This window comes from Chelmon rostratus, chromosome 19, assembly GCF_017976325.1.
Source record: "Chelmon rostratus isolate fCheRos1 chromosome 19, fCheRos1.pri, whole genome shotgun sequence".
NCBI classification, from domain to species: Eukaryota; Metazoa; Chordata; class Actinopteri; order Chaetodontiformes; family Chaetodontidae; genus Chelmon; species Chelmon rostratus.
Window position 1 is genome coordinate 7,721,324 of NC_055676.1, and position 18,614 is coordinate 7,739,937.

The 18,614-nt window shown below is 43.7% G+C and overlaps 1 protein-coding gene across 3 annotated transcripts in view; it reads left to right on the forward strand.

The window, feature by feature from the left end:
* grin1a (glutamate receptor, ionotropic, N-methyl D-aspartate 1a) overlaps positions 1-18,069 on the forward strand; it is a 31,904-nt gene extending 13,835 nt beyond the window's left edge. For 2 of the 3 annotated variants that reach the window (XM_041959888.1, XM_041959889.1), the window contains 12 exons: positions 762-848; positions 1,275-1,410; positions 1,751-1,878; positions 3,003-3,167; positions 4,134-4,252; positions 4,604-4,716; positions 5,277-5,425; positions 5,585-5,742; positions 6,301-6,462; positions 6,773-6,882; positions 7,244-7,389; positions 16,180-18,069. In XM_041959888.1, coding sequence (XP_041815822.1) covers positions 762-848; positions 1,275-1,410; positions 1,751-1,878; positions 3,003-3,167; positions 4,134-4,252; positions 4,604-4,716; positions 5,277-5,425; positions 5,585-5,742; positions 6,301-6,462; positions 6,773-6,882; positions 7,244-7,389; positions 16,180-16,248 — 1,542 coding nt within the window. In that variant the 3' untranslated portion in view covers positions 16,249-18,069. Of the gene's footprint in view, positions 1-761; positions 849-1,274; positions 1,411-1,750; positions 1,879-3,002; positions 3,168-4,133; positions 4,253-4,603; positions 4,717-5,276; positions 5,426-5,584; positions 5,743-6,300; positions 6,463-6,772; positions 6,883-7,243; positions 7,390-12,715; positions 12,827-16,179 lie in introns of all 3 variants that reach the window. The other variant, XM_041959887.1, reaches the window with a different exon arrangement.
* The last annotated feature ends 545 nt before the right edge of the window (positions 18,070-18,614 follow it).

The window sequence follows — 18,614 nt, forward strand, 5'->3', positions numbered from 1 at the left end:
TTTTAAGGACAGACTGCTGTCGTGCCAGGTAACCTTTGGTTGAATCATCGCTTGTCATGAACTATGCATGTTTTTCTGCTCTGCAAGAGGATTGCGCATTTGTTCACTGTTAACAGCTCTCAACTCTAGATGGCAAGCAGGAGCTGCATGTACCTGACAATGAAAGCACACCATGTCCTTCATCAGCCCTGGGTATAAAACAGGGATAAAGAGAAAATGTTTTTAAAGAACCTCATGGCATCATTTCACAATGCACCTGATTTTTCAAATAGACGTCCTACCTTTCAGGCAGCCTCTGCTTCCCATTTATTTCAATACAGTACGACAACCAAGATGCTGAAATTCAGGATGTTAGTGCTACATTCCAATTATGGATAGTTTTTAATAGCTTTGCTAGATTTCCCTCATTAAAGAGATGAGATGTGGTTGAAAGTGTGGGAAAGCTAGATCAGCCTAATATAAAAATATATTCATATATAATTAATGGTGGTTATTTACACAGGCCTGCCATGTAAACACAGCAAGCAGTAAGGACTGCGAGGATCAGCACTTCAGTTCCCTGTTGATAGGTGTGATAATAATAAGTTCCTGAATGATGCACAGGTCAGAGGTCGATGAAGTAAATAAAAGAACCGCTGAGCTGTGGTTATATAAAGCTGACTCATTAGTGATGCTCACCCACAGTGTTGGAGCCTCATCAGCAGTAAGCCTTCTGTCAGCACTCACCTATAATACCGTATATGTGCGTGGCATCGCTGCAGGTGGTGATGAACAATCAGCGGAAGATCATCTGGCCCGGAGGAGAGACCGAGAAACCACAGGGCTTCCAGATGTCCACTCGATTAAAGGTAGGGTGCCTCCGCTTCGCTGCTGCAATGTGACTTTAATGTCTACAAGGATAGAGGACGGACCTGAGCTGATATACTCGTGTTGGACAGTGCGCTGACATTTGTTTCTCTGGGGGGAATGAAGTTAATCTATGTTCATAAAGGCAGCAGTGACATATTTGCTATGACTTTTATCTCTTCAAATTTCTCATAGGCTTGAAAAGAACCTCTCATCTGTATCCTTGTCAGTTATTTTTACATTCATCTGTCTGTCTTTGCTCGTCCATGTGTATCTGTGGAGTTTCTATACGGGTATTTGTGTATCTGCCGGGTTTTTCCAAGTGTTTTTTTCTCTCTCTCTCGCTGTGCCGCACTCAAGTCCCTCGGGATCGAGACGGAACCGGCTCTGAGTGCGTGATAAACAGCTTTCTGTCCCGTCTGTTGTAGATAGTGACGATACACCAGGAGCCATTTGTGTATGTGAAACCCACTCAGCCGGATGGAACATGCAAGGAGGAAATGACATTAAATGGAGTCTTAATTAAAAAGGTTATCTGCACTGGGCCCAATGAGACCATCCCAGGTAACACATCAGGGACGTTTATATTATCACTGTGCTTTTACTGCACCCGCCAAACACCCACTGGAGATGCATACATATATATGCAGTAGGTATCTATATATGTATGCATGTAGCTGAGTGTGCCATTCAGAATGAGAGGTTGTCGGGATGCTGGGACATGCTTGGTCTGTATGCTGTGTTTCTGGCAAGCAGCGTGATTGTGTGTGGTTGTCTGCAGTGCACTGTGTCATGCATTTTGTTCCGTCTACGTGCGCCGCCTTTGGATTAAAAAAAAAAAAAAAGTCTAACTCATTTCCTCAAGAGTGATTGTAACTTGCAACTGTTGCTGGTTTTGTTACAGGACGCCCAATTGTACCCCAGTGTTGTTACGGCTTCTGTATTGATCTCCTGATCAAGTTGGCTATGACCATGAACTTTACGTATGAGGTGCACCTGGTGGCTGATGGGAAATTCGGAACTCAGGAGCGGGTCAGTTTTACATCAACAGTCACGTTTGTTATATTTTTGCATGAGGCACATGTTGCATGGAGTATCTCACGTTACTTAATTACATAACTTCAGAAAATCTTTTCATTTTACTCCACCAACAGTAATGGTCACCATATATATAATCACTATAATAAGCTCCACTTTATGACTGCAATAAGCAGTCATAGGGTGCCGATTAGCTGTAATATGAAGGAACATCATATCACATAAAACAGAACAAAAGAGGGAAAAAGGGAAAACATTTAACTATTTTATTTTTTACTGCCTTATTGATGGGAAAATACATACACACACATCATTTAGATACCAAAAAGCTTATTACAAACCATCACTTACACAGCAAAACATGTCTCGTCTCAGCAGGGCTGGATCATTTTCATCGCACCCTGGCAAAGGGTTTGTCTTTGTATGTCAGATAGGACACTTCCACCACCTAAAAACAAAATGCTGTAGTAGGATTAGCTATATTTAACCTGACCAGCTCAAGTGGGACACCTTTATAAATTTATAGACCCTTGAATGTCCCTCTTATGCACCTTTCCCTAACTTCTTCACAACAAAGTCAAATTTTACTTTCTGACACTTCATTCACAACAGATCATCCCCTCAACGGTTTGCTAACATACCTGTATATTTACAGCACAGTAACTTTTAGCTCGCGTTACTCTAGCTAACATTACATCTCACAGTGCCATCACTGCATACAACTACAGGCCTACACATAGTTATGGACAGTATGCAACGTGACTTATTAAATCCATGTTTTAATGCCATGGCATTATTTAGGTACAAGGTAGCCGACCATTTCTTCTATTTTCTTTAACTGACCAGGAAGATCTCTTGGTATTAAAACCTGTTTTGTGCTGGCCACAATTTTTACACTTTTGGTGTTCTTCAGTGCATGATCTTATGAACTCCCAAAAACAGCAAGATCTCTTTTGATACGTAAGACAGAGCAAGTTCCAAAGATGTGGAGCACGGCAAGAACTTACATCCCCGCGAGGCTTAACCCAAATCCGTAAAGCCTGGACATATTCTGTGGTCTAGACGACAGCAGGTTGATAGCTGATTGCCATGTTAACACCTTCCATCTGGGATTTCAGGTAAACAACAGTAACAAGAAAGAGTGGAATGGCATGATGGGAGAGCTCCTGGGGGGCCTGGCTGATATGATTGTTGCCCCGCTGACTATAAACAACGAACGAGCCCAGTACATCGAGTTCTCCAAGCCCTTTAAATATCAAGGCCTCACCATCCTTGTTAAAAAGGTAAGTGTTCACCTTTAGACTATTTGGTGCTCCATCAAGTCAAACAACCACTGGGGAGTTGCATGTATCGTTCAGTTGAGGAATCCTCAAATTGCTATGGCGACCTTTATCCACAACTAACTGTTATTTTATACAGCACAAAAACATGGAAACAGTGACAAAGCTAGCATATTGCTGATGCATCAGGGAGAAATGAAAACACGCTTAATGAAATTTGTCAAACTGCCTCAGAGACACACAGAAAACATGCTCGTACGAGGTGCCACCACGATGCTATCCTTATCATTTTACTTTAGGTGGACAGCAGAAGTTGTCACATTTAAAAGATAAGCAATATACCATGTTAATGACAATGCAGCGATGCATTTGGTTCAACATTCATGTGAAAACAAGTCATCCAGTAAGTCCAGTGGGAGCCTAATTTACCATCAGTTTCTGCTGTATCAGTGTTTTTAGCCCTAACGTTTTAGCCCATCTGCTGCAAATCACATATACTTAACGTCACATCTGACTATTTTGCAAATAATGCTACTATATTATTAAAATCTACTGGCCACTTGTGAGACATGCAGCAAATCTACATTTATTTTTCTCAGTTCCTATTATGAGGTGATGCAGAGCTGACTTTTCAAATCAAGCAGCAATTTAGCTGACCGTAAAAATGAATGCCACCTTGAAGCTGTGTGATTGACCAACAAACTGAAGCAAATTCCTACACTCTGCCTGATGATTTTCACCCTGTACAGACATGTGCAGACACAAATGTGTTCCTGGAACAACAGAAAAATCACTTTTGAAAAAATCTCAAACTGTATAGCAAAACTTGTCAGCAACAACATAAATCGTACATGGGTTAAAAAGGAGATAAACTTGTAAAACAGGATGGTATTTTCCTTGGTATGCAAACGGAAGGTGATCAAAATTGTTCATTATCAATCCACAACCAACTGCGGTGTGTGTTTTCAGGAAATCCCTCGCAGTACACTGGACTCGTTCATGCAGCCGTTCCAAAGCACGCTGTGGCTGCTGGTGGGTCTTTCGGTGCATGTGGTGGCGGTGATGCTTTACCTACTAGACCGGTTCAGGTACAAGGGGGACCCGTGTTTGTATGTGCGTGCCCATGTGTGTGTGTGTGTATTCATGTGTACTCACGACTGAATGAATGAATGCGTTTACATGCATTCCTGCGTGCTGCAGATCTTCCCTTGGTGTGGACAGGAAAGCAGACAGAGGTGAAGATTGGCTCCAACCATCCCACCGCTCTGTCCCTGTGCAGCCGTCTTTGTCTCTTTTCTTTCGTAGTTTGTGTCCCTCTTGCTTTGCTCGCTCATGTTCAGTTCCCTTCCCTGCCTGGGGTCGCCAGGGTTTTCCCCTCTACAGGCTGTCTGCAATTTCTCATTTTATCTCCTGCAACCCTCCCAATTTTTTCCCTCTAGCCCGTTTGGAAGATTTAAAGTAAACAGTGAAGAAGAAGAAGAAGATGCCCTCACCTTGTCATCTGCTATGTGGTTCTCCTGGGGAGTGTTGCTGAACTCTGGAATAGGAGAAGGTGAGACAGAGCCAATGAGAATCCAGACAAAATCACTACTAAAAATCAAATCCTCACTCCCCAGTGCGCTGTATTGCTGTCGGTCTTTACACAGATTTCCAGTTGTAAAAAGACCAGAATTCAAGGTGTCTGTGGCTCATTGTCATGTTTTTCTTTGAGGATGACAAATGAATTCCTTTCAAATCACATTTTGTAAAGAACAGCGTTTCTGCAACTCGTCTTTCAACAGTTACCTTTGCATGTTTCGTTCGTCTTCCAGTGTTTCCTTTTCATGTCTGATATTTTCCTGGACTATATTTTTTGTAATTTCTTTTGTTCTGGGTTGTCTTGTAAATTATAGATTGCTGTTTTATTTACTGGGTTAATAGTCCTTGTTATTGTTATTTGCAGTAGTAGTAGTTGTAGCAGTTGTAGTAATAACAGCGTTAGGGCTTATTAGTATTGCATGGTAGGTTACTCAACAGAAAAACAACAATCTAGCTAGGTAGTCTACAAGACCAATCCAGTCAGAATCTGAAAACTACCGAGCAGAAAGGTCAAAACTTGAACTCACCACACAGGTGCGCCGCGCAGCTTCTCAGCGAGAATTCTTGGTATGGTGTGGGCCGGCTTTGCCATGATCATTGTAGCTTCTTATACTGCTAACCTGGCTGCCTTCCTGGTGTTGGACCGGCCTGAGGAGCGCATCACCGGCATCAATGACCCAAGGGTGGGTACGGGATGATACCAGAGCCATGTTACCACAGAAGAACAGCATCTGTATAAAAATATGACATATAAAAGTAGATCAATTCTACATCAGTTCTACATTAAGTTATTAGCTGTCATTACTCAACTGTTTGTCTTTCGTCCCTGTCTCGTTATGCAGCTGAGAAACCCATCGGATAAGTTCATCTACGCCACGGTGAAGCAAAGCTCCGTGGACATCTACTTCCGGCGGCAGGTGGAGCTTAGCACCATGTACCGCCACATGGAGAAGCACAACTATGAGAGTGCCGCCGAGGCTATCCAGGCCGTGCGTGACAAGTGAGTCTCAGCCAGGCCGGGCCGACCAGGGCACGTGTCGGCCGGCTGCTCGACCTATCAGGCGCACAGACCAGGGCCAGTCCAGTCAGCTAAGGGGGAGGGGGAGGGGGGCATGGACCTCTGGACCAGATGGAAGCGGCAAGACTTAATTGCAGCATTCCCTCTGATCCAGGCCCATCACCCGGCCAAGACAGCCGCCCAGGGACAGGAGCAAGTGTGGACGTGTCAAAAGCACTGGAACCGGTGTGAGGCTAAGCTAACATTGAGTCGAGGAGCACCCTTTTTCAGGTTGTACCCAGACGAACATCTTTGAGATGGGGGGAATCCAATGGGGGACGCGCCCTCACCCATCTGGCATTGGATTTCATTTGGGCCATAAGCAACGGTAGAGATTGCTGGTAAACGCTGAATGACACACACGATCTGGTGTGCGAGAGAGAGAGAAGGGTGGGAGCCGTAAATGTGTATGTAAATCATTGTACTGTCGCACCGTAACCCCCTCCTTCCCCTCCTCCTCCTCCCCCCTTCCTGCTCCTCCTCCCTCCCCCTCCCCCACAGCAAGCTGCATGCTTTCATCTGGGACTCTGCGGTGCTGGAGTTTGAAGCCTCGCAGAAGTGCGACCTGGTGACCACGGGAGAGCTGTTTTTCCGTTCGGGCTTTGGCATAGGCATGCGCAAGGACAGCCCCTGGAAACAGAATGTGTCCCTGGCCATTCTCAGGTCTGTCCCAGCCGAAGCTGCATTACTCGTATGACTTTTTTTGTTTCTTATCAATATGATTTCCCGGTCATGAATTGACCATTTACGACCATCCAATGCATCGCCTTATGTTACATCTTCTCTCTCTGTATCTCCCCTCTCCTTCCCTCTCTGTCTGTTTGTCATGTTTATGTCTGATTGTCACATGTCCTGCTATCACCGTTTCATGTGTGTTGCTATCTGGGAGTGAGCGGCGTCATTCGACATTCCGTCAATTGCGGCGTGTATTAACTTTGTCACCTCTCTCCCCACCACCCCCAACCCCCTGCAGTTCTCATGAGAATGGCTTCATGGAAGACCTAGATAAAACCTGGGTGAGATACCAGGAGTGTGACTCAAGGAGCAATGCCCCAGCCACACTCACCTTTGAAAACATGGCAGGTATGGTCCTTATCGCGCAGAGAAAGCATTAAAGTGATTGGACAAAAACTGCAGTGGTAAGGTACTGTAGCGCTTTTTTGTCCAATACCTTTACAAAATCGTTGTTTTAGTGTCGCCGTGGGTGCTCTGTGGAAGTGTGCCGTACAGTATCTTGTGCTGTGACTTTGTGCGGTTGTGGTCTTCAATTAATAGTGTGTGGTTTACAGCCGCCATCGTCAGTAGGAGCTGATTGAAAAAGGAGGGGCGACCACTGAGCAAGACCATGCATTCCTGCTCAGTGGAAGCGGCAGGGTTGTAGAAGGTTGTAGCTCACATATCTCCACTTCTGCTCTGTTTCTGTTTGTCTGTGCCTTGCCAATAGGGGTCTTCATGCTGGTGGCTGGAGGCATAGCGGCAGGGATCTTCCTCATCTTCATCGAAATTGCCTATAAGCGCCATAAAGACGCCCGCAGGAAGCAGATGCAGCTGGCCTTTGCGGCCGTCAATGTCTGGAGGAAGAACCTGCAGGTAGGATTGATCCCCTCTGCCCGCTCACACCCAGGTTGGAATGGCTGAGACTGGGGTGCAAGAGAGCCAACAAAGCCCCTTCCTCACAGGGCTCGATTTGTGTCTCTCAGCCTCTCCCTGAGCTTTTCATTTTGCACATAAGTGGTGGTCAGACTGGCAGATCACCGTATGAGAAACCGTGATCTCTGATGCCTTCATGCACTGTAAGGCATCCTCAGTGGCCACCCATTAGTTCCTAACAGTTCCCAGAGGCCAATGGCGCCTGTATCTCCTCTGTGTGCCTGCAGGAGAGTAAGGAGGCCTCTGGAAGTCAAGCTGTGGCCGGGACCCCCTCATTAGTATGTAACTAAATAGCAGAACCATTTCCACACCCATGTCACCTCTCGCTATTAGGGTAACAATAAGATAATTAGCCTTGTGATACACTAACATGATGGACATCGTACGTCCATAGCATGAACTAGTATTTTCTAAGCTGCAGCCCCGGCACTTATACGCTTCATAAGGTCAGATGACGTGGACATGGAAAGCCAACGAAAAGAAGCAAATGTCCTTCCAGAAACACCATAAGAACAATAATAACAGTGATAGCCACATGGTTGATGTGCATTTGGTCATTGATTTCCTTCACTCTGGTAGCCATACTAACAGCAGCCAGGCGCTCACAATACAAATAGAGCATAAAGATTAAAATCAATGCCCTGGCTCAGTCACACCGCAGTGACTCTCCCAGTATAGTCAGAATAACTGTGAAGTGTGCCACGCCACAGCATACATTGTGTTTCCTTATCCGCTGCAGTGCCCATACTGCAGACACCAAGTACGAGACCAACTTATGTTGCATGTCCAGAGGCTCTCGCAACGCAGTGAAAGCAGAAGCAGGCGTTAATTTAAAGCGTCAGTTCACCCAGATTTCAAAAATACATGTTTTTCTACTTGCCGCAATGGTATCTAGCCATACAGACCATTTTCTGCATTATATGCAGGACTTTTGAGACATGAACCTCTGAAATTTTTGCCAGAAAACCAATAACGTGGGGATATATGGAATCCAATGTGTGGCAAGATACTACTAAATGAGAATTTTTCCTTTTTTTGGCATTTGAGTGAACTGACCCTTGAAGATGTAATCAAGCAATAAGGTCCTCCACCCGGCCGCCAAAGAACATGATTTGCCCCCACAATCCAATGCAATCAAATGTGGCTGTGAAGAGCTGGAGCACTGGAGCACCCCTCCTTTCCTCTTGATGGTTTCACTCCTGATTGGGTAGCTTGGAGGTACAGGGGCTCCGCATTTAATTGCCAGTCACACTGTGAGTCTGTGGTGTGGCCCTGGCAGCTTGTCTGCTGACTCTTTGTAAGCCTTGAACCAATGCTCAGAGTTGGCCCTGCTGAATAGAGACAGCAGGGCTGGAGGAAGGTACAGTATAAAATCACAAGTGCCTGTCAGCAAATCGATGTCCTTCTGACAGTGTCTGCCATCAACTTGACTACCGTATGTAACTGTCATGAGTGTCCTCATATGGATGTGTGTTCTCTAGGCGGAAACGTCAGGTGAATGCATGCGGGGGGGGAGGTCACTGAGAAAGGAGAGGGACACACTAAACTGCCTGTAGACCAGCTCGTTTTATATCCATGTCAGCGATGATCACGTTGATTTCTCTGCACCGCTGAACAAAGACGGCTCATGCATGCTCATCTTGCTCATCGACCGTCACTGAGGGCCCTAGAGCTAATGTAACGGATGCAGACAATCTTCACTGCCCTAAATATAACCACTATAATGGGGCCTCATGCAAGGATCACAGAGTTCGCCCACAAAGTCAACTCGAGCTGATAAAATCTGTTCTGTTCTGCGTGAATATTATTCAGGATATTATTCATACTGTTTGGGTGCACTGATTTGATTACTCACCATGATCTCATTTTCACAAATTAAAAATGACAGCTTGGCTATGTAGGACACAAACTCGTCATGATGGAAAATCTAAGATCACAGTTTATGTGGCCTCCTCCTTCCTTAGTGTAGCAAGCACTGAAACCTGGAGTCCCGTTGTTGGCATCATTTTGACTGCTTGCACATGTGTTTGTATGTAATAATGTGCTTATACTGCCTCAGGTTGGTGTATTATGCAACGCACAAATACCTTTAAGCAAAGATACATAACCTGAGAGAACATGCACTTCTGACTAACCTTAATCTGTTCATGTAACACATCCCTCATCCTCTGCAGGCTGACACTATCTCTACATGCTCTTAACCCTCAAAACCCCCGAATATATAAGTTCATGAGCTACCATGCCGGCAACCGTACGTAATCCTTTGCAAAGACATAAAGGTGCATGCATTGTTAGAATTGCATGATTAAGATATTGCCGTTTTAAGGAGCCGTAGCCACAAAGATGTAGTGGGCGTAAACCTACTAAATCTTATTTAGAATTTAACAGCCTTTTTCAAGCTGATATAAATCTTTATGATCTAAACTTATATTTTACATTATGCAAAGTAAGCACAGTTGAAGTGACATCACCAGGTGGCCAGAAACATGACTCCAGGCCAAAGCTAGTTTTGCTTTGTATCTGCTGTACGTGTAAATATGCAACCGATTTAAAAAAATATATATCTGGAAATTGGTCTGATTCCTTAAGCGCTTAACAGAAAATAAACAGTAGATTCTGAACAATATATTTGGCTGGAAATTACAAATCTAAATTCAACTGAAATTCAAATACATATGAAAGTCTGACCATTTGCGCAATAAAAATGCACCCTGTACCCTCAACTATGATTTCTTTTTACTTGCCTCTGATCATGGATGCTGATGCCAATATACTGATTTGTCTGTAATGAGCTACAGTAATACTGGCAATTATACTGGGCTGGTATGAACTGTATAGGCTATGTGTGTTTTATATTTGCATGGGCTACTTGTTCTGCAACCTGGTCTTAATGCTACTACTGATAATGTGTTCTATAAATTTACATCATACAGATTTATATCTCTACATGTTCACTGATTTGTGTGTGATCACTGGTGCTGATAGCTGACCCAGTGTGTTGACCACTACATCACTGAGAGGCTACATGTCTGGCTTTCCCTTTTAAAACAGATGTTACTCAGAAGTGCAATGTCTGAACAAGACTGAAACTGGTGTCAGTCTGGGATGAAAACAAAGTGTCAGAAACCCTGTTGCGTGATGATGATGATGATGATGATGATGAAGATGATGATAATGGTGTATAATGATGATGCACCGTGGCAGCTCGCTTCTGTTTCCGGCAAGAAACAAGCGGCCGCTGTACACGGTGCGAGTCCCATGCCACGCTTCATCTGACGGTCCAGCATGCGATGCATGGCCGGGACTGTGCACACGCAGCACCTCATCAGGGCTCAGAGCGGCCAGGCTGCACTCCTGCAGCCTCAGACGTGTAAGAAATGGGGGAAAGTAAAGCACCAACGTCACTTGGGCATTGATTTTTCCTGAAGCTTACAGTTAGACTCTCTTGTCACACAGGCTGACTTTCTCCATTTACTAACATGAGATGTCATCTTCCAACAGGAAAAAGATTTCATTTTTGCTACCTGCAAAAAAAAAAAAAAAAAAAAAAAATTGAGTGATATCATGCACCAATCACTTCTCTGCCAGCTCTCATCTATCCTCCAGGCCACCTGATATCACTTCATTATGGGGTTGAGAGAAAAGCGCCGGTTGGCGGGGTGAAGGGTGGTACAATTGTGCCCTGAAAGTGCCTAGTCATGTGACCTGATGAAAAAGGATGTACTGCGGGGCCAGTGCTGGCCAGGATTGACTCGTCATGCTATTTGTTTTGTGTTTACTTATTCTATGTTTCCCCCCCCTTTATCCCTCTCTCCATCCATAAAACCTTTTGGCATGTTGAAATTCACACCACACTGCCCCGCCCGCCCAAAGGGCCTCCCTCCCTGCAACTGCTCACTCATCCTCCACTTATACTTTGCTCGACATCCACCTTAGAGGACTTTATTTTTTTAGAAGTAGCATCTTTTAGCATCCATCTGCTCAGATCATCATGATATCAAGCACACACAGAATCTTTTCTGTTTTGCACTTTAACTTAGAGGAGGAATATTTCTTGCAGCTACAGTAGGTGACCATTCCTTTTCAAACCTTCTTTTTTCTTAAGCACTCCAGCTCATACTCCATCCCATTCCCTTGTGTGTGGGGTGAATTTCCATTATACCACTTTAAGGTATAATGACTTTCAATGGGCTTCAATTACTGACTTTTGTCGCTGCTGTTTTACCTCTGATATGCATTTTAGTGGCCTCTGATACTGTAGCTTCTTGACTTTTTATACCTGCCTGGCTTTGGATGTGGATGTTTGCTTTGCTAGTTTTTTTTTTCTTTTTCTTTTTTAAATATCCGCCCTTTTTGGTTCCCTTGGCTTTTGCTTAAGGAGCTTCTTTAAAGTAATAACGATCAAGTGGATGGAAATTTATTTTATTTTTCTTTTCTCCCCCTATGCAGCCCTCTTCCTCTCTAGAGACTCAGGATGTAAGAATACCTTAATATGAGTTTTTTTTGCACACAAACACCCAGTTATTGTGCTGAGAGTAGCTGTGGGGCACTCTGATGGTATGAGGGAGGGAGGGCACCAAATTGTCCCACCATCTTGTAAGGATATGGTTAAAACTGCTTCTTTTTTCTACTTTCTTATTTATTTTTTTGACAGGACTGCTTTTCTAAATGTTTTCCAGAGCTCTGACCAGCGTCAGAACCGAGTACCGAGTAGATTCTAGATATTTCATGATCTCATTTGGTAAACTGTTCAGCTGATCCGTTCATTTAAGATCCCTTGTGTGTTGAGTAAGTGTGTGCTCAGGCAACAGCGAGTGTACAGGCTGCATATTTTAGATGGTTAAAGAAGTAGGTATCACAACCACTGACATCTTTACTAGTCATCACTCATTCCAATGCATTTCTAGGGGCCAAGTGAATGTGTCAGCACATTTCTAGAGGACTACTGTGCCATCTTGTGTAGTCCCGCTGTGATAATGTCGCCTAAAGTGTAGACGAATGCCCTCATATCAGACTGAACAGACTATTTTCCACTCTCACATCTAACAGGCTTTATCCCTTTCTTTCTCCCTCTTTGCGCATTTTACATTTCCAAATGCTCTAGTCTTGCTCACAAGGACCCTCCCTCTATTTAGACAATATAAAGTAAGGTAATTTTATTGGGGTGGTGGGTGGCGGTGGGAAAGAGAGAGTGGGTGAGACTGAAACCACGGTTATCACCCCAGCCAGAGAACATGAATAATGTTTCTACATATATTTATTTTAGGATAGGAAAAGTGGTAGAGCAGAGCCCGACCCCAAAAAGAAAGCCTCTTTTAGGTCCATCAGTACCACCCTGGCCTCCAGCATCAAGAGACGTAGGTCCTCCAAAGACACGGTAAGGAGACGAAGAAGCAACATCTTCCCTTGTTTATTCTTCCCTCTCTTTCCGCCTCTCCTCCTCTGTCTCTGCTTTCACCCCTCTCCTTTCTCTTTCTCTGTCCTCTCTTCCCACATCTCCATATCTGACCGCGAGACAGCGCCATATCCCACTCACCCATTTCCACACGGCTCCGCGGCCTCTGCCACGTGTCTGTCCGTTCACCATCGATCAGCCATCGCCATTTAGCATCTGTAGGCTCTCTGCAGGCCGGAGGGTGTCAGTGCAGGAACTCAGGTCAGGCCAGGCCAGGAGCTGGGCTCTGAATTTGGGGAAGGGGCTTCCCGTGTGTCCAGGATTTTTGGGGGTTTTGATGGGATTAGTGGCGTGTGACAAAAGCAAGCAGTCTGCCAGTGGTGTTTTGTCTTGGGCTGCTCTTCCTCCCTGCCTCTGGTTTGGACGTGGATTCTGGCGATGGTGTACTTTTTTGGTGCTGTTGTGGTGTGTGTGTACTGTGTGTGTGTTTTTTATATATTTCTGTTGGTGTCCTGTCGTTTTTGACTGCTTGATCCTTTGTACTTCCATCGCTTCTTTGAACCAATCCTGCCCGCACTTCCTCTGTTTGGGTTTCAGCCGCTGTTGGTTTGCTTTTGGTTTGAAAAGCATGCGCTGGTGTTGTGTCATTTTTCCAAAATCCATTTCCAAGGTGGTTGTGACGGCCGGTCGTCCTGGGAAGAAAACTAATGTCTTGTCCTATTTATCAACACGTCTATTTCAGGATTACGCTCATGGATTTCTATTAATCAATTTACTTTTTGCTTTGTCATATTTTCTTTGTCATAATTCTTGTTGATTTTTCAGTGTCCTTGTGGTGCATGCCTCTTTCAGGGTATATTTTCAGGTGGTGAAGACAATCTTCTTTTATGTTTTAATTATTGTTTTGATGGGCTACAAAATCTGTGAAGCCTTAGACTCTCACTGTGTTACAAATACAAGCTATTCTTTTTTTTCTCTAATTCCCTTTTTTGCACCTTTTCTATATCTCGGCTTGACTCCTTTGTCGCGGCACAATGAGAGTGTCAGGCTTTCTCCATTCTTTCACAGTTCAGTTCAATCCTGCTCGTTGCAGTTGGGAGGTTGTACTCCACAAGCTTGGAGTGCTCTGACAAAACCAGTGACCCGCAGTCATTTGTGGCCAGCTGCTCTGCCAGACATAGCTGGTCGCTGACCAAATCTGGCCTGAGACTCTAAAAGAACCAGCAATAATCCCTGGAGATAGCACAGACACCTCCACGGAAAGGCTGCTGTACTAACACTGTGTTTTGAATGTGTTTCTCAGGGGAGACGTAGCCTATGGAAGCTAAGGGGCCACAAAGTAAAAAAGGGTTTTGTGTATTTTAATTTGATCTCCTGTCTTTCTCTCTTTCTCTTGTTTTAACTGTCTTTTTTTTTTTTTTTTTTTTTTTTTCTTTGATTTTGTGGATGTTTCTGCATTGAACCAAACCACCTTTACTCTCCCCTGGAGGTTTCTCAATAGAATTGGTCTCGTTTGAAGAGAAGAAGAGTGGGATCGCCGTTGTTAAAATGTCTGTGTGAGGGTTCGGAGGCTGGTTTTGGAGCCCGAGTGGGGAAACAAATGGTTCAAAGTGGAAAAATAAAACAGGATTTAGTGTAATTTTAAAAAGATGCTCCAATTGAAAGATCTGCCATCCTCAGTCTTTGACCTTTATTTTGATTTTATATAAATGTTCTTCTTTTATATTAATGGATATCAATGGACTTGAGTGTCAGTGTCCCTCACCCACATGCCACACTGCTCCTCTCTCCCTCTGCAAGCATGCCAATGACTGTAACTGTCATAGCCGTAGTAACATTAGAAGACGTAGAGATAATCTTTGTAGCTGTGCCATATATTAAGAAGAATCACTGTAGCTGTACTGAATAAGTAGCTTTCTAACCATTAACTGTGGTTGTGATGTCAGTGAAGTGTCTCTCTTTTGCTGGTTCACTTGACCCCAGTAGGGTGCGCTGTTAGCAGGCCCTCAAGGTACAAGACATGAGGAGACCCGAATGGGGGCTGTAAGCCATATGATGATGCAACTCGCGGGTCAAGGGCATGAGGAACATCCACTCTGACTCGATTTAGAAACTTGAGCATTTTACTACTCAGTCTGGATGTTGCCCCATCTGTCAGCATGTCAGTTGCATCATAACAGCTTCTGAAGCTCATACGCTTGAATGTATTGGCTCTATCAGCTTGAAACGAGAGGCACTTAAATCCTAAGACCTTGCTTAATTGACACAGGCAAAAAGTACATTCGAGATGGGTACTACGAGGCAAGACTCTTCCCTGTTTTGGTTTTGCAATACAATATTCAAACAAAACAACATGTTTCCTTGCACATTGGATGTTATGAAACAGTTTTTTCTAACATATAGTGCTGTGAGTCAGGATTATGATTGGCATGTTGGAAATCAGCACAATGCAGACGAGTTTATTGCTTCGCTCAGTCTAACTGTGTTCCAAAACATGAAGCTACTCCACAAAAAAAAAGGCATGTCACAAGCCTCTATCTATGATGTAATTGACAATACTCACAATGTTTTAACGAGTTGTTGTTTTGCCAGGTTTCTATATTTTTGCTCAGTCGCAGAAAAAGCTGCCTCAGCATTGTAGCAATATGGCTTACTGCTGTCTCTCCACACACTCAAAAGACTCAGTCAAAAGCGAAATCCATGTTGCCATAGAAACCAAGCCCCTGCATGGAATCGGGATCCTGTTTCCCCTCTCAGCACTGTAGACGCCTATAATTCAACGCACTCCGCTTTAAAAGAAGCACAGTGAAGCGGGGGCTGGACGCTAAGAGTCTCACACAACAGCACTTTGAAATCAGCCTAAAATTCATCTTCTCCTGCAGAGCTGCTAAAATTAGAGAAGCCGCCTGTCTGCATGCGTACAAACGACTGTGGGGAGATAAATGAGCTGTCCGTTTCACCCAGGGGATGATCACCCAAAAAAATAAATGATGTCTGATTCAAATGTGCTGTTGTCTAAACTCAGGACCTTACGTCTGCTCCCGACTAGCCCACCTCAGGCACGACCAGACTGCTTTACAAAAATCCAACGAAACACACTCAACAAAAACTACAAAACTGAGGTGTGCCTGGGAGGGGTTAGAGAACCCTCCTGCTTCTACATTTCTGCAGAAATGAAGCACAGGTGTTCTTAAAATAATTTCAAAAAATGGATGTTTAGATGATTATTCTAAGGTTACAAAAAATAAGCTGTTGAATGCTGCTTTTGTCAAGAAGTGACATGCTGTTCTGTGTCTCCCTTCCTCCTTCCCCCCCGTTTCTCTTCACCTCTGCAGCAGTACCCACCCACTGACATCACGGGCCAACTCAACTTGTCTGACCCGTCTGTCAGCACTGTGGTGTAAAGAGAGGGAGGCACTGACGCTCGCTCCCAGAGGAGAGAGGAAACGTGACGAAGGAGGGAGTGGAGGGGACAGGACGGGGGAGCCCATCTCCTCGTTCCCTTCGCTGTCGAAGCCGAAGCTTTCATTTCACCGCCTGCCAACGGAGCTTTCGAGGAAACTGCCTGCTGAAGAAGTGGCTGAAAAACACTGAACTTGCACCTTTTCTTAAAGCCGGGATTACCTGGCGTTAGATGTTTGTAGGGTCCCTGAGCATGCACAGAAGAGCCCATCTGACTCACATATACAATCTTTTCCTTCTGTATGCTATTAGCTAACTTATTTAACCTTGTTTTTGTCCTTTTCCTCACAGAAATTTACTTAATGTTTGATGTTGACTACTTTCAAAATTCCTGACCAGCTGTATAACTTTGCAAGCCAGGTTTAGTTTGGTTAAGTAAGTGGATAAACTAGTTTTGGTGCAAGTACTGTACACGACATATCACTTCCAATTAGGGCTTAGAAACCATAGTAATATTTAGTTTTTCTTAATGACATATACTGCAATACAAGATGTACTGTAAGCTTCAATGGATATCAAGTATTTTTTAACAGGAACTACCTGTGTTTTTGGCTACACTTTAAAGGTTTTTAGATGATGTTTGTTTCATTTAGAAGCACTAATCAAGGCACTAATGATGAGCATAGGACTAACCTTGTCTCTGTGAAGATGATGGAAGCATGTGTGTGCTTGTATATGAATAAGAGCTTTGCGTATGTGAATGATGAAATGGATCACTGTTATTTTGAAAGCTGTATACCAGATTCTGTATTTTATCTTTCTCCCCTCTAATTTTGTACTAATCTGCCAAATGCATGTTTTATTTCTAGTAAGAACTCTAGCTTTGCTACTATTTATAGCCAGAGATAAGCAGGTGAATATCAGAACACACAGATTCATTTGCAGTCTGATGAAACCGTTCAGTAAGGCTGGTGTTTTTACACCCAAACATGTTTGAGACACTCAGCCGTAAGCCATGTTGCGCTTGGGGATGCCCTCTCTCTCTTCCTCTCTCCTGCCACCGCAGTCTTTCTCATTTCCAGTCTCCAAGGGGTTGCATCAAAGGGCCAGGTTTTTCACCCAACCAACGCTCGGCGTTTCATGCAAAACTTCCTCCCTGCGCAGCACCGGGGAACTTTTACATGAAGGAACCTGAGTGAATTGAAAGCGTGGCTCGGCTTGCGAGCTTGTGTGCAGGTCTTGGTTAGATGCGAAAACAGGCCGTTTCCCATTTTCTGGAGCTGAGAAACCACTGCTGTTTGTCGAAAAGACTTTCACACCCTCTCGGGTGTCTGGCACTGCATAGCACTTTATGCTGAGGGGTCTCCCAAACTGTCTAATTTCATCTCTATGTCATCTTACTTTATTAGAAAAACAATCGTATCTGCAAAGTCTTTATAAGAGAAATAATGACACTTTCAAAGAAAACTGCTAACAGAATTTGGTTTCCAAACTTGAACCTGAAGAGTTTGTTTCTGATCATGTTCTCATTCCGGCCTATGCATGCTTACGTGTTTCTATCAGTGCTTTGTTTTTGGATGCCTGTTGTTGCTGTGTACAGTCAGCTGAACTGTGTAGAGCACTTTTGTTGAATGAACTGTAAATAGAGTCTGGGTCAGTGTAGATAGGGTCGAGGAGACTGCACTGCGCTTGTATTACGACTGCGGCTGAGAATGTTTTTAACTATAGTTACACACACACACACACACACACACACACACACACACACTGTTGTTTTTCTTACCTTTTCCAGTAAAGATCTTGCATTGACTCATCTTGTTTATACCACTGTAAATAAAATATACTTACATTGCAGAGTCTTACAATCCTGTTATTTTATTATTTTTTAGGCCTGCAACTAACAGTTACCTACATTATCATTTAATTTGTTTACTTTTGTATTATTCACTCAATTGTATATGAAATGTCAGGAAATACAGAAAAATGTCACACAGTTTCCCAGTGGCCACAGTGATGTCCTCCAAATAGCGTTTTTTTTTTCCAACCAACAGTCCAAAACCAAAAGACATTCAATGAACAATGATTTAAATCAGAAAAAAAAAACAAGAACTGCTCACAGAGAAGCTGTTTGACATTGTTCTAGATAAATGATTTGAATTATCAATAACCAAAATTGTTGCCAATCAGTTTTCTTCAGACTGATGAATGGATTATTTAGCTCATCATTTCTACACAAATGATTTTTCATCACTGCACGTTGGGAGTGTGTGAGTAACATGTTTGTAGAATAGCACTTGCACAACTGCTATTTTGAGCTTTTCAAAGGCTTTACAGTTCCAAAGAATGTAAGCACACAATGAACCCACAA